The following is a 15,124-nucleotide window of genomic DNA, read 5'->3' as shown; positions in this document are numbered from 1 at the left end:
CCCTTCAAGTACCAGAAGACAGCTATCATGACCCACACACACACTCAATTACCTAGTTGGGTAATGAAACTTCTTCAAGAAAACAACTAATCTCAGAGAGCATCAAAATATGACACTGGACATATTTTCTCCTATCAGGTTTTGCTCCAATTTCACGCTCAGTCTTAGAATACCGGGATTACCAGATTGTGAGATTGAAAGTGAAATTGGGACAAAACTATTGCATGTGCTCTCTGTTTTACTACACTTCCCAAATGCCATCGCTTAATCTGGCTGCACAGCTAACTTCTGTCATCTTCCCGTTCCTCTAAATTCTCTGAAATCTTGATTTGGACTTTCTGATTAAATCACGGAACTCTGGACCATTAAGATTTGTAGAGAAAGGGTTTGTGCTTCTATTATTCCCCCCTCCCCAAAGATCAACTACATACATAACCTTGTGCCAAGACGTGTAAGAATCTCAATCTTATCTTTTTTTTTTACAAAAGCAATACAATTTTACTACTCTTACGTTGGTGGAAAATCTGGGTCAATCTGACATTTTAGTTTCGAACAAACAAGTCACCCTGTTTGAAGGGTGCCACTACCTTTGCTCTTGAATGCTTATCTGCAGGAATTATTCTGCAAGATAATGTAAAGATCCAAGTGCATCCTAGGCCACTCACGTTGCTTGACAGTGGACTGGCAAAAAAAAAAATTCTTCCAATCTACGAATATTAAACAGAGACGATCACTTGAAACGCGCTTATTGATTTTCAGCGAAACCAAAGTCAACGGCCCCTGCCAAGAAATACCTTCCTTTTATTCATAAAAGGATCGGGATTTCTAATTCTTCTTCTGAAATTGAGTTGTAGACTCACAAGGTGGCCTTGCAGTGAGAAAACATTTTTTTAAAACAGAGGGGTTTTTTTTAAAAAAAAAATCTTGCTTTGTGGAGCTTATGCAGCAAAATGGTGGACCAGGTTGAACCATGAGCAGGAACAGACGTCCAGAATTGATCAGTGGATTTTATTTCACTCCATCTGCAATGATCTTAGGACTCTGTTAAATTAGAAGTCTTGTTTGCCAAGTTAGAGTCACAAGCTTTTTCTACATCTGTTTCGAGGAAAGGTAAACACTTGGATTAATACTTCCTTAAGAGAGAGACAGACGTTCTGGCAAACTTGAAGAAGGCTGGAGTATGTTCCTTTCTGAAGAGGCCAATCCTGGATACAGGAGTTTTAGACGATTACATTCAACCTTTCTTAACCTGTTGGAATTCATTGTTGGAATGTATATTTGTGCAACAAGATCTCAACATAAGTCGGTCATCTACCGTCATAAATGTTTAAACCTAGATACCATATAAGATAAGATTCATAGGACAAAGGACAATGTCTATTTTGTCAATTCGTCATTTCGTGTACCACTGTCATGTGAAACAAACTAGATACCACGATATATATTTCTCTGAAAGATTGTATTAGTCAAGATGTCATGGATGTACTTGCAAATGACCTGGACCCTTTTTGAATTTGGTTTCCAACCTGGGAAGAGGTCACATTAGCATTAGTTGCTCTTCTTGATGGACCTATTTTGGGAAGTAGAAGTCTTTTATTATTTTGGACCTCTCAATGTCCTTCAATACATGGTATCTTACTGGTCTGCCTCTAAAGGACTATCACTATATAATACTGAGATTATAGAATACTGAATGGAATAGAATAGAATAGAGTGGACCCTGGAAGTCTTCTAGTCCAGCCCTCTGCTCAAGCAGGAGAACCCATACCATCTCAGACAGGTGATTGTCTAGTCTCTTCTTAAAAATGTCCAGTGATGGAGTGCCCACGATTTCTGGAGGCAAGCTGTTTCACTGGTTAATTGTCCTGTCAGGAAGTTTCTCCTTAATTCCAGGTTGCTTCTCTCTTTGTTCAATTTCCAACCATTGTTTCTCGTCCTGCCCTCTGGTGCTTTGGAGAATAATGTGACCCCCTCTTCTTTGTGGCAGCCTCTCAAATACTGGAATACTGCTATCATGTCTCCCCTATTTCTTCTTTTCTTTAGACTAGCCAAACCCAAGTCCTGCAGCCGTTCTTCGTATGTTTTAGTCTCCAGGCCTTGGTTCATCTTAGTTGCTCTTCTCTGAATTTGTTCCAAATTCTCAACTGAAATGTATTGTCTTGATGTTCATGTAGGTACAAAGCTATTTCAATATCTACGTTGTTATGCCCAATTGTACCTTACGTGACAATTTACTATATTCTGATTATAATTCTGTATCAAGAACTCTTTGACATTAATTAATCTTGTCCCGAGCACTCCTTTAAAAATCCAGTTCAGATAATTTTTTTCTTTGCTAGTTTGGAGTTTCCAGGAGAAATTGTACTGACTGATTAATATTAGTCGTTAGAAATCAAACATTAACTACTATTCGACACACACTTGAAGTTGTTTTCCAACCTAAATTTAACTCACTAGATTTTTCTAGTTTGCATGGCACCTCAAGCTTCCAAACCTTAATTGTAAAAAAAAAACCACACACACACACCCTTCATAATTCTTGACACAATGCTGGAAATTACCAGAAACTGAATGATGAAGTTTCTCCGAAGTTATCTAAAATGACATTCTTTGAGACAGGTCATTTACCTTTTTAGCAGCAGGCAAACACTATAAAGTTGTAAAAGGACATTTGTTTTGGATTAAAGCACCTGAAAAATAATTTGACGATGGAAGTGTCGATGAGACAGGGATTGTGAAATGAAAAGCGCAACCGAAAAGCACAATCACAAAATAATCTCTGTATTTTATTTTCCTTTACACCGCATTCTGAATACCGCCAAGGGTGATGGTGGGGTCATGGTTTAAGACAGGGGTCTTCAAACTTGGCCTTTTATGACTTGTGGACTTCAACTCCCAGAATTCCTCAGCCAGCGTGCCTGGCTGAGGAATCCTGGGAGTTGAAGTCCACAAGTCATAAAAGGGCCAAGTTTGAAGACCCTTGGTTTAAGAGACTTCCCCGGCCATTCTCCACATTACTCTGGCAAACTTGAGAGAGTGACACATAGACAAAACTGTGACATCTAAAAGAGACCACTTGTTTAGAAATCCAGAGAAGCAATGGAGTTTAGGAAACCGCAGAACCATGTTGGCAGGAATATCTGAAGACTTGTTTGTTTCCAGTTGTGTTATTCAGACAGTAGAGCCATAACACAAGAAACAGAGGTTGGCAGAATGTGAGTTTTAAAAACCAGACAGACGGGAAACGCACACAATTCTTCCATAACTTCATTTTCCAACAGAAGGACCACATCCCCAGTTCTTCTCCCTAATGTCCAAGACCCCGAAATGAACATTTCTTTCCATCTTAGAAGCTTGGTGGGACCTCATCTACCAGCTCAGCTGAGCCAAGATGCACTTATTCTCCTTCAACCGTGTCTGTTGACTGGTTGAGTTCTTCTTGAGGTAGGCCGACAGCCTGAGGGCCTTCCTCATCTTCTTCCTCTTCAGCTTCTCCATCGTCTTCATCCATTTCGAACACTCGGATGTGCCTCAGGTTTGAACTTAGCTAGGAAAAACACGAAGAACGGTTGAATGTTAAAGCCATTTGCCTCAGAATTGAACTTTCGGTCCTTAAGACAGAGAGATGTCAACAGCTGGGTGCTGTCACCCTAAAATTAAAAGTGATTTCCCCCCCCCCCCAAGGAAGATAAACCGAGATGACTGAGTTGACGTTACAAGAATTGGTCCACTGGGCTATTTATATCATTCAAAACCAACAGCGCGTTAAAAAATTCTTACAGATAAACAAAAAAAGCAATTATCAGAAAAAAACAGAATTACAAACAGTCAAAAAGGTCAAATACTTGGGAATATATTTGACAGCAAGATGTTCAATAGTAAAAGAAGATAATTACATTACATTGTTAAATCAAGTAAAGCTTGATTTGGAAAAATGGAAGAATCTTCAACTGTCGACGCTAGGAAGAATTGCTACGGTGAAAATGAATATATTACCAACAATACTATTTTTGTTTCAAACGATACCTATAAAACGGGAGAAAAAATAAACCTGATTTTTTTTTTACTAGGTATGATGCCAGAAAAACTTGATAAGCAAAGTACATATTTGATTCTGCATGTGATAACAGCGGCAAGAATTATATTTGCACAATATTGGAAGAACGAAGAAACACCACCAGAAGAAGAAATAATCAAAAAAATACTAGACTGTGCGAAAATGGACAGACTTACTTTAAGGTTGAAAGAAAAAGAAGAAACAGAATATTTTCAAACTTGGGACCTATTTTATCAATGGTTAGAGAAAAGATTTAGGGATTAGGAATTTAATTTGTAGTCAAGGCCATGGTCTTCCCAGTTGCAACGTATGGCTGTGAAAGTTGGACCATAAGAAAGGCTGAGCGCCAAAGAATGGAGGCCTTTGAATTATGGTGCTGGAGAAGACTCCTGCGAGTCCCCTGGACTGCAAGGCGATCAAACTAGAGATCAACCCCGACTGCTCTTTAGAAGGCCAGATCCTGAAGTTGAAACTCAAGTACTTTGACCACCTAATGAGAAGGAAGGACTCACTGGAGAAGGGCCTAATGCTGGGAAAGATGGAGGGCAAGAGAAGAAGGGGTCGACAGAGAAGGAGGTGGCTGGATGGAGTCCCTGAAGCAGGAGGCGTGAGCTTCAATGGACTCCAGAAGATGGTACAGGAAGGCCTGGAGGAACGTTGTCCATGGGGTCGCGATGGGTCGGACACGACTTCGCAACTAACAACAACAAGTGAATAAGATACTCAGACAACATGTTTTTGTTGAATAATTACTATTGAATTCTGTTAAAAAAATAATAAAAAACTATAAAAAAAAGAATTGTAATTATCCCGAAAGAGGATAATAGATAATAAAAAAAATATAAAATCAAATCTGAAAAAAAAATAAAGTAGAGATTTTTTATTTATTCTCTTTTTTTTAAAACTCCTTTCTGGGAACAGGCTAATTGCAACTCTCTTCGCGGATAATGGAGAAGCTTAAGAGTGGTTATTTACAAACCAGTCTCCTGAATTGTTATCAGCCTAGGTCCGGTGATGATGACCACCAGTGTGTCTCCTGAAATAAGCTTTTCAGCCTTTGTTGTTCAGAAGCGGTCCAGTTTTTATGATCTGTTTTTATTTCGGCCACAGGCCAGTGTGAAACAGAGGAAAATGAGTAAGTGCTCCAAAACAGAAGCAGAGGAGGAGTGAAATCTCATGTTGATGAAATAAGACAAAACATGGGTGGCTACACAAATAAGATGGACATACTTCTCCTCCTAGTTCTTGACTTACGTTAAACGGTTTAATGACCTTTTGAAGTTACAGCAGCTCCGAAAAAAGGGACTTATGGACATTTTTCATACTTACGACCGTGGTCACGTGATCGAAATTCAGACGCTTGGCAACTGACTCATATTTATGACGGTCGCAGTGTCACGTGATCCCTTTTGCGACCTTCTGACAAGCAAAGTCAACGGGGGAAGCCGGATTCACTTAATAACCGGGTTACTAACGTATCCACTGAGGTAGTTCACTTAACAACTGTGCCAAGAGAGGTTGTAAAATGGGGCAAAACTCACTTCACTAATGTCTCGCTTAGTAATGGAAATGTTGGGGTCAACCACAGTCCTAAGTCAAGGATTACCTGCAAAGGATTCTTCCTCTCCAGTAACCCGACAATGTCAATTCTCCTGAGGCTGATGGGCAAATTTTACGGCTTCCTGACGGGTCTGGGACAACTCGCCACAGGACAACTGAGTTACAATAATATTGTAGGAATGGTGGAATAGAATCGTTGGAGGAAGGATGCAGAAGGAGGGACAGAATGCAAGGGGAATGACAAAAACTGAAATAACCTTTTAATTACTTTAAATACAGCAGTGAGCTCGCCTGCAATGAGTTGGCCACAGAGTGTTGTCCACTGTGAGTTGGGCACGATGAGTTGGCCATGACGAGTTGGCCACAGTGAGTTGACCATAGTCAATTGGCCACGGCAAGTTGGCCATGGTGAGTTAGCCACGGTGAGTTGACCATGGCAAGTTGGCCACGGTGAGTTGGCCACAGTGGTTTGACCATAGTGAGTTGACCATGGAAGTTGGCCACAGTGGGTTGGCCACAGCAAGTTGACCACCATGAGTTGGCCATGGAGAGTTGACCACAGCAAGTTGGCCATGGTGAATTGGCCATGGCAAGTTGGCCATGGCGAGTTGGCCACAGTGGGTTGACCACGGTGAGCTGGCCATGATGAATTGGCCATGGCGAGTTGGCCATGGTGGGTTGACTATGATGAGTTGGCCACGGCAAGTTGGCCATGGTGAATTGGCCATGGCGAGTTGGCCACAGTGGGTTGACCACGGTGAGCTGGCCACGGCAAGTTGGCCATGGTGGGTTGGCCTCACCAAGTTATCCCATTCTGCTTCCTAACAACCCAACCATCAAGGAGACAACCCATTTGTACCATCGGACAAGTACGTCATCCTTGAAGATGACACTCACCACACAAGACACCTTCCGGATACCGTTCACGGTGACATAGTGAGCCTTCATATTCTCCAGCACCCTGCATTGAGTCTCCGCGGTGACCGTACATGTAGGGATGCCGTCCCGCTGCAGGTCTAGCCTGGCATCCAGACGAAAGCCAAATGAGAGGAACGCACATTGTTGACCCCGTTGCCAAAGATGCCCCAACAACCTTACAGGCAGTCCTCCACTTACAACAGTCTGCGACGGTCGCAGACGCTCGCGGCCTCCCTCGCGCGAGCGTCACAGGTGCTCTCAGCCCCGCTCATGAAAGCAACGGTGTGCGCATGCACCTGCCCCGCCCACAAAACCATCCCCTCTCCCGCCCCCCACCCTGCCCCAGTTGGGTTCACCAGCCCAGAAGGTTGGGGAACTCTGATATAGAGACCTTTCAAATAAATAAACGGACCAGTTAACCCGAAAAGACTAAATGGCATCCCCATTTTGTCTCTCTCACCTTTGACCAGAATTCCAGTTGAACTCCATTCCCTGGTTCTGCTCCCTACAGATGGAGGACAGGGGCAGCTGAGCCAAAAGCCGTTCCTTCCCCTCCTGTTCTGAATTTTCCACCAGGATGACGGTGATGGTTTCGTTGTCGTAGAAGTGAGCATCTAGACAGCTGTAGGAGCTGGGCTCCAAATAAATTAACATCACGTTTCACACACAGACATACAGATTTGGGAGAGTGTCGTTTAGTGGCCGTTCAAAATTACAGCGGCACTGAAAAAGGCCGTTTTTTTTCACACTTACGACCGTTGCAGCATCTCCAGGGAGGGTCAGGCTGATCCAAATTCAGCCCGTTGACAACGGGGTTCATATTTTTGACGGTCGCAATGTTCTGGGGTCATGTGACTGACTCCCTTTTGCGACCTTCTGGCAAGCGAAGTCAACGGGGGAAGCCAGATCCACTTAACGACCACATTTGAGCTCATTTCTGTCGCTAAGCGAGGCAGTTAAGTGAATTTTGCCTCATGTTACAACCTTTTTTGCCACAGTGGTTAACTTAATAACACGGTTGTTCAGTGAATCTGGCTTCCCCATTGTCCGAAGGCCGTAAAAGACGGTCACGTGAACGGGGACACTTCAACCGTCATAAATACAAGTCAGTTTCCAAGCGTCTGAATTTTGATCACATGAGCACCAGGATGCTGCGAAGGTGGTAAGTGTGAAAAAAGGTCATGTCATTCTTTTCAGTGCCGTTGTAACTTCAAATGGTCACTAAACAAATTGTTTAGGGTAAGTCGTATTTGTTTCTCCACCTATTCATTTCTACATGTTAACATTATTTTTTTATTATTATTATTTTAGCCAGGTTTTAAGTTCTTGGTTGTAGAGCTGAGCTAGTCCTCATTAACCAACACACCACAATTGAACATTTTTATAATTCAACGAATCATTCAAATTAAGTTAGTCGGATTTTGGAAGGTTTTCATAGACTGACCTTGCTTCCTTACTTTCGTTCACACTTTTGTTCAGGAAATTCCCAAACTCCACAGCAAGCAGCCCGTTATTAGTGGATCTAAACATCGGGGGGGGGGGGGAAACAACACAAAACATTTGCACAGTATTGGAAAAATGAAGAAACACCAACGGAAGAAGATATAACTAGAAAAAATTTTGGACTGTGCTGAAACGGACAGGCTTACATTGAAAATGAAAGGGAAAAAAGATACAGAATATTTCAAACATGATATAATTTTTACAAATGGCTAGAAAAACGGAGTAGAGAGTTGGAATGGAAGGTGTATTACTTTTAATGCTAAATATGTGGACCCAGACAACACTTTTGTTTATGAAGCACTAAAGATTGTAACTGTAAAAACCTAATAAAATATCTATTAAAAGAAAAAGAAAAGAAAAAAAAACACAAAACGGATACTGGAAGGTTTTCCGAAGATGTTTTTGGCAGAATTGTGTTCGAAGAAAGAAAACAAGACACGCTCAATGCTAAGGTTACCTTGATATGTCGGTGTGCCTTCTCAAGATGTAGAGTTTGGAAACCGAGTTCTCTAACATGGTGAATAAAACGTAATGCAAATTGTACGATTTGTCGTGCCACCTGCAAAAAATAATTTCGACCGTTTGTGAGCAACGAAGCATCTGTGATGTATGGAACCGACTGTAATAAAGCACACGTATACTCACAAAAAGGGAAGCTTAAGCAGCTGAGGGGTCGAGTCCTCACTAAAACAGGGAAGAAAAAATTAGCAAAGGATGTGGAGTTTTCATACGCGTACTGTGTATGCTAAAGGGGGACTGGAGGCTAAAACATATAAGGAACGGCTGCTGGAATTGGGTATGTCCAGTTTAATGAAGAGAAGGACGAGGGGGGACAGGATAGCAGCCTTCCAGTATCTCAGGGGCTGCCCCAAAGAAGAGGGAGTCAAGCTCTTCTCCAAAGCACCTGAAGGCAGGACAAGAAGCAACAGGTGGAAACTAACCAAGGAGAGAAGCAACCTGGAACTAAGGAGAAACTTCCTGACAGTGAGAACAATTAACCAGTGGAACAACCTGCCTCCAGAAGAGGTGAATGCTCCAACACTGGAAGTTTTTAAGAAGAGACTGGACAGCCATTTGTCTGAAATGGTGTAGGGTTTCCTGCCTGAGCAGGGGGTTGGACTAGATGACCTCCAAGGTCCCTTCCAACTTTATTATTATTACTATTATTATTAAAGTAAATACTGTAGGGATTTTTATACAGCCATATCAAGTCCACTTGTAAACATAAGGCAGTAGGCTGAAGGAACGTCAAGATTTTTAACCCGGTAAAATATTTAGAAAAAAGAGGCTCAGAAATCGTCAAAATAACCTACTCAACTGTGTGGGCTAGGTAGAAGCAGAAAACTGATTCGCTACAAGCAGTTCTCAACTGACAAGTTTGTTTAGTGTCTGTTCGAAGTTACAACAACTTTGAAAAAAAAGTGACTTATGACTGACTGTCTTCACACGACAGCAGCATGTAGTATGAAAAATGGTCATTAAGACACTTTTTTCCCAATGCTGTTGTAACTTCAAACGATCAGTAAACAAATGATTAGTGGCTAACGGTTGCAAGTCGAGAATTATCTGTAAAGGTGCTTTGATCTTTATTGGACTGAGTAGAATCACGAACTGTAGTAACAGAAATAGACAAAGTAAAATAAAATAAATTGCCCACCTTTTTGAGGCTCTGTACAAAGGCATGCAAAAGGCCTGATGGACGGTTTTTCCGATCACATCCTGGAGGAGAGAACGATTTTAAAAATAATAAATCTACAAATATGTAATAAAAAGAATTACTTGCAGCAACACAAACAATAGTCCTGGCATAGTAATAAAAGAACTGGCTCTGTGGGAATAAAGGAGACTGGAACGCCTGTTAATTGTTGTCAGTGCTTCCTTCTCAAGGATTTAAGTCAGAAATCTACAACGAATCTCTGATTTAACAGACCCCCCAATTTAGTGGGCGTCTGATTCAACGGACCAATTTCCTTTCCAGCCCATCCACCAAAATAACGGCTAAGTTCACTACAAGTGAAGTAGTCTGGATGGGACAGTTAAATTTATGTTAATCTTGTCTTAGTTTTATAGCATTGGTGATGATTTATGCCGTTTGTGTGATGATGATGTGAGCCTTCTTCCTAAGAATGGCCTTACCTGAAGGAACGAAGGAAAAATCCTGCTAATATTTTTGTGGAATCTGCTAGAACCGGGGATAATTAAAAAAAATGGAACTGGGCATTACTTTTCCTAAATCTGAGCTTTCCTCAGCTTGAACTCAAGGACAGGACTGTGACCTCGTTGTCCTACCTTCTGGGAAGGACATCCAGAAGACAGAAGCTCAGTGAGTGCAACAGAGCGAGGAAAATCTAAATTTAAGCCCAATCTTTCCATCAGTTTGCAATATAAGAGCACCTTCTCCTAAACCCCATTTTTATTCCATGCTGGATATCTTCTAATTTCCTTTCAAAGTAACGCAAGGTAGATTTTTCAGGTGTCTCTACCCTGTCCTTATCTCTGAGGGCCACGTGCAAGTATTTTATTTATGCCGTTCCTTGTCTAAGAATTCCCAGCACTTATTAACAGCACCACTTCTAAGTTACTTCTTGGTTGGATTTGCCTCATTTTTACACCACTCTCCTTTGATCAAATCTGGATATTTCTTAGAGAGAGATATCTGGGCCTATGCTTAGAAGTAATCAAATGGATTGCAGGTGACCCATAGGTTTAATCCCAATTCTGCGGCTCTGTTTTAAATTTCACCACTTCTTTCATGAATTCTTCTTTCCTTCCATGTTTATTATACATTTAGTGTATGGCATTTACGGAGGTCAGGCAATCACAGATATGCAACACTAATAAAAAGCATGCGTTTAAGTAAAGCAGATAGATAGATAGATAGATAGATAATAGATGGATGGATGGATGGATGGATGGATGGATGGATGGATGGATGGATGGATGGATGGATGGATAGATAGATAGATAGATAGATAGATAGATAGATAGATAGATAGATAGATAGTTGATGGATGGATAGACAGACTAGGTAGGTAGGTAGGTAGGTAGGTAGGTAGGTAGGTAGGTAGGTAGATAGATAGATAGATAGATAGATAGATAGATAGATAGATAGATAGATAGATAGATAGATAGATAGATAGATAGATAGATAGATAGATAGAAGATAGATGATAGATAGATAGATAGATAGATAGATAGATAGATAGATAGATAGATAGATAGATAGATAGATAGGTGATAGATAGAAACATACAGAGATTGAGAGATATCAAGATAGATATCAAGATAGATAGATATCAAGATAGATATCAAGATACCAAGATACCTAGATAGATAGATAGATAGATAGATAGATAGACAGACAGACAGACAGACAGACAGACAGACAGACAGACAGACAGACAGACAGACAGACAGACAGACAGACAGACAGACAGACAGACAGTGATAGGTGATAGAAAGATACAGAGATAGATTGAGATATCAAGATAGATATCAAAATATCAAGATATTAAGATATCAAGATAGATAGATGATAGATAGATAGATATCAAGACATCAAGATAAATAGATAGATAAGATAGATAGATAGATAGATAGATAGATAGATAGATAGATAGATAGATAGATAGATAGATAGATAGATAGACAGAGACAGACAGACAGACAGACAGATAACTATGTGGATAATACAATATATGAGATAAAATATTTAGCGAAAGCAAAATCCCAATAAAATAATCATAATATGGCCCCATGGGGTTGCAATAGGACAGATGTTATAATTCCTTGTGTATGAGAAACTTTTTTTTAATCTCCTTGGTCTTGGACCATAATAAAATTATCTATATTTAAACAAGCTTGAGAATCAATTGGACGGCTTGCCGTACCCAAATCTGATAGACCTCTAGATACTCACAGCTGGTTTCTGGAGACACTGATCAATGATTGCTTCCATTCTCCTCTTTACAAAATGCAGCGATTTCTGAGGGTAGTATGGAAACAGCAACGGGCTTTCTAAACAACATTTAAAAAAAAAAAAGTCAAATTATCGACACATGCGAGAAAAGGTTTCATTTTTTAATGACACATTTTCTGTTGTGAGAAACTTTATGGAAGGCAACCAGTGTGTGAACCTAAGCAAAAAATAAGCATTTTAACGTTATAGATCAGGGGTGTCAAACTGCCGCTCCCGCGGGCCGGTTTCATCACACGGAAGCCACGCCCACCCGATTGCCGGCAACGGAGTCGCGATACGTCACGACACGTCACGTGACGTGGCGGGTTTGACAGCCCTGATATAGATGATCCTTGACTGATGATCCTAGTGGAGCTTGCCCGTGATGGTCATGAAGTCCTGACGGTCATAAAATGACTTGATCTGTTTTTGACTACCTTTTTGCAGTGGTCACAAAACGAAAACTACAATCGATAGGCAAAACCATTGTTTGTATGGGCCATTCCCGCTGAAAACTTTAAAAGGCGCTTCTTCAGCCTGCCAGCCAAACAAAGTTTGTTTTAAAGGTAGTCAGTTCCACACTATCTCAGCCTAATGGTTGAGACTCTAGAAAGAGTGCAGAGAAGAGCAACGAAGATGATTGGGGGCTACAGGCTAAAACATATAAAGGACGTTAGCAAGAATTGGGTATGTGTGTTCTAATGAAGAGAAGGACGAGGGGTGACATGATATCAGCATTCCAGTATCTCAGGGCTGCCCCAAAAAAGAGGGAGTCAAGCTATTCTCCGAAGCACCCGAAGGCAGGACAAGGAGCAACGGATGGAAACTGATCAAGGAGAGAAGCAACCTAGAACTAAGGAGAAATTTCTTGACAGTGAGAACAATTAACCAGTGGAACAACCTCCCTCCAGAAGCGGTGAATGCTCCAACACTGGAGGTTTTTAAGAAGAGACTGGACAGCCATTTGTCTGAAATGGTATAGGGTTTCCTGCCTGAGCAGGGGGTTGGACTAGATGACCTCCAAGGTCCCTTCCAACTCTGTTATTCTGTAATCAATTCCTCCATCCAATAATTACCCACATTTAGCAGTATCTACTAGATTATTTTTCCTACTCTAAAGTAGGAAAGTTTCTTCAGATCTTTATTTGCCTTCTCTATTATACAGGTACAAATAGAGAGCGGTTTCCCTTTCAGAATTAATCTCCGTTGCGTAATGGGCCAGAATGTACAATAACTCAGAGACAATTGTGGAATTCATTTATTTATTAAAAGTGCCTCCAACAAGCTGGGGTTTTGCGGACAAAAAATATGGCTCAATTCCTCCCATGAACAGAAGCAGCTTTTCTTATACCAGCGACAGAATATTAAATTTAATTTACTTGTTCTAAAGGCTTACATGAACTCGGAGAGCAAAATGGAGATCGCCAACAAATTCGGAGTTCTTGGGTATGGTTAGGAGGGCACTTACTTTTCTAGGCTACCCTATCCGTGTTTCCTGCTAAAATACATGGAAAAATCCCATTGGAGGAAATTCCACTTAGGGCATGGTGTCCTGTGTAATTTTTTTTTTCTAAATAAATCACAACTGCAGTAACAAAACTCACATTGCTGCTTTGAGCACTGCATCCAGTATTCAATTGAGTGAAACCAATTGAAGGATTCACAGAATTAATTCCTCTTATAATTTTATAAGACGTTCAGAGAACAGCAAGAAGCAACTAAGCCCTTTGAAGAGTAAATGAAACGTTGCAAAATGTTAACCGTGGGAAGGCCAACGGGAACACAATAGCACTTGAAATGTAGGGGGGGGGAAGTACAGTCTGAAATGGTATAGGGTTTCCTGCCTGAGCAGGGGGTTGGACTAGATGACCTCCAAGGTCCCTTCCAACTTTATTATTATTATTATTATTATTATTATTATTATTATTATTATTATTATTATTATTATTATTATTATTATTATATTATTATTATTATTATTATTATTATTATTATTATTATTATTATTATTATTAACTTTCCAAAATGCAAGACCCTGAATAATGGTATATGAAGGCCCAAGAAAGCAGGAGAACCAAAGGATCAGCTAACGCTAACCCATCTCCTAAGACCTTCACACCTCAACACCCTGAAACACCCCAAACTTCATCTCTAAAGGACGCACAACTTCCTTTTGCTTTGGCCCTTGTCAATGATCTCGTATTAAAACCAGGCTGTACCTTTAAGGCTGTTGCTATTTTGAAGGAAATTAAACCACTGGTTTCCATCCGTGTTAGGCGGAGATACAAGGTCATCGTCTTCATCTTTTAAATACTGAAAAGAGAACGGTTTTAATAAGTATCTGGGGGGGGGGGAAATATGCCAGGACTTCAGTTTGCAATAAAATAAAATAAAATAAAATGTCAGATCTGCTTTTACTCTTCTTTTCAACCGGGAAGCAGAAAAGCGGTTAAGAGGTCTAGTCATTTTGTGGTAAAGCCTTTGAAAAGTGGTTTATTGCCCAGTTTTTAAATCTGTTGATCGCAGCTTTTTCTCCAACCGGTCTGTTATCTTTGCAGAGTGGAACAATTTATCAGAAATGGCTATAAACCTTTGCTCCGTGAAACCAGCAGCTACAGCGCCTTGTGACTTTAAGAGTTGTTCATTAAGTGACACATTTTATGCTTCCAGAGGCACTGGCCGTTCGGCCTGGCCACGGGAGAAACCCACAACTTTTCTCCGAGTGTTGTCGCTTTCACAAAACCCCACTTAGCCAGGTTCCAGAAGCCATACATTTACATCTATCTGCAGGTTGTCCTCGGCTTACGGCCACCACTGAGCCTAACATTTCTGCTTCTAAACAAGACACCTGTTAAGTGAGGTTCTTCCCGTTTTACGACCTCTCTTGTCGCAGTCGTTAAGCGAATCGCTGCAGTTGTTTAAGTTAGTAACGCGGGTTTTTTAAGCGAACCTGGCTTCCCCCATTCTGACCTTGCTTGTCAGAAGGTCACAAAAAGGGGATCGCCGGATCACAGCAACCGTCACAAAGGCGAGTCCGTTGCCTAGCCTTTGGTTTTTGATCACATGATCGTGGGGATGCTGCACGAAGAACGGTCGTGAAGTCACATTTTTCAGGGCCGTGGTAACTT

The 15,124-nt window shown here is 40.9% G+C and overlaps 1 protein-coding gene across 1 annotated transcript in view; it reads right to left on the bottom strand.

Moving 5' to 3' along the window:
• Window positions 1-2,976: 2,976 nt before the first annotated feature.
• Window positions 2,977-15,124, bottom strand: part of ANAPC4 (anaphase promoting complex subunit 4) — a 25,005-nt gene continuing 12,857 nt past the window's right edge. Inside the window, exons 12-20 of the mRNA XM_029286385.1 lie at window positions 14,216-14,309; window positions 11,958-12,055; window positions 9,696-9,757; window positions 8,684-8,722; window positions 8,496-8,597; window positions 7,980-8,057; window positions 6,996-7,166; window positions 6,515-6,638; window positions 2,977-3,547 (exon numbers count right to left, since the gene is read on the bottom strand). Of these exons, the coding sequence (XP_029142218.1) occupies window positions 3,398-3,547; window positions 6,515-6,638; window positions 6,996-7,166; window positions 7,980-8,057; window positions 8,496-8,597; window positions 8,684-8,722; window positions 9,696-9,757; window positions 11,958-12,055; window positions 14,216-14,309 (918 nt within the window). The 3' untranslated portion in view covers window positions 2,977-3,397. The remainder of the gene's footprint in view (window positions 3,548-6,514; window positions 6,639-6,995; window positions 7,167-7,979; window positions 8,058-8,495; window positions 8,598-8,683; window positions 8,723-9,695; window positions 9,758-11,957; window positions 12,056-14,215; window positions 14,310-15,124) is intronic.

The sequence above is a fragment of the Protobothrops mucrosquamatus genome, unplaced genomic scaffold (genome assembly GCF_001527695.2).
Source record: "Protobothrops mucrosquamatus isolate PMUCROS unplaced genomic scaffold, P.Mucros_1.0 scaffold3522, whole genome shotgun sequence".
Lineage (NCBI taxonomy): Eukaryota > Metazoa > Chordata > Lepidosauria > Squamata > Viperidae > Protobothrops > Protobothrops mucrosquamatus.
This window is presented reverse-complemented; position numbering and strand designations above follow the sequence as displayed.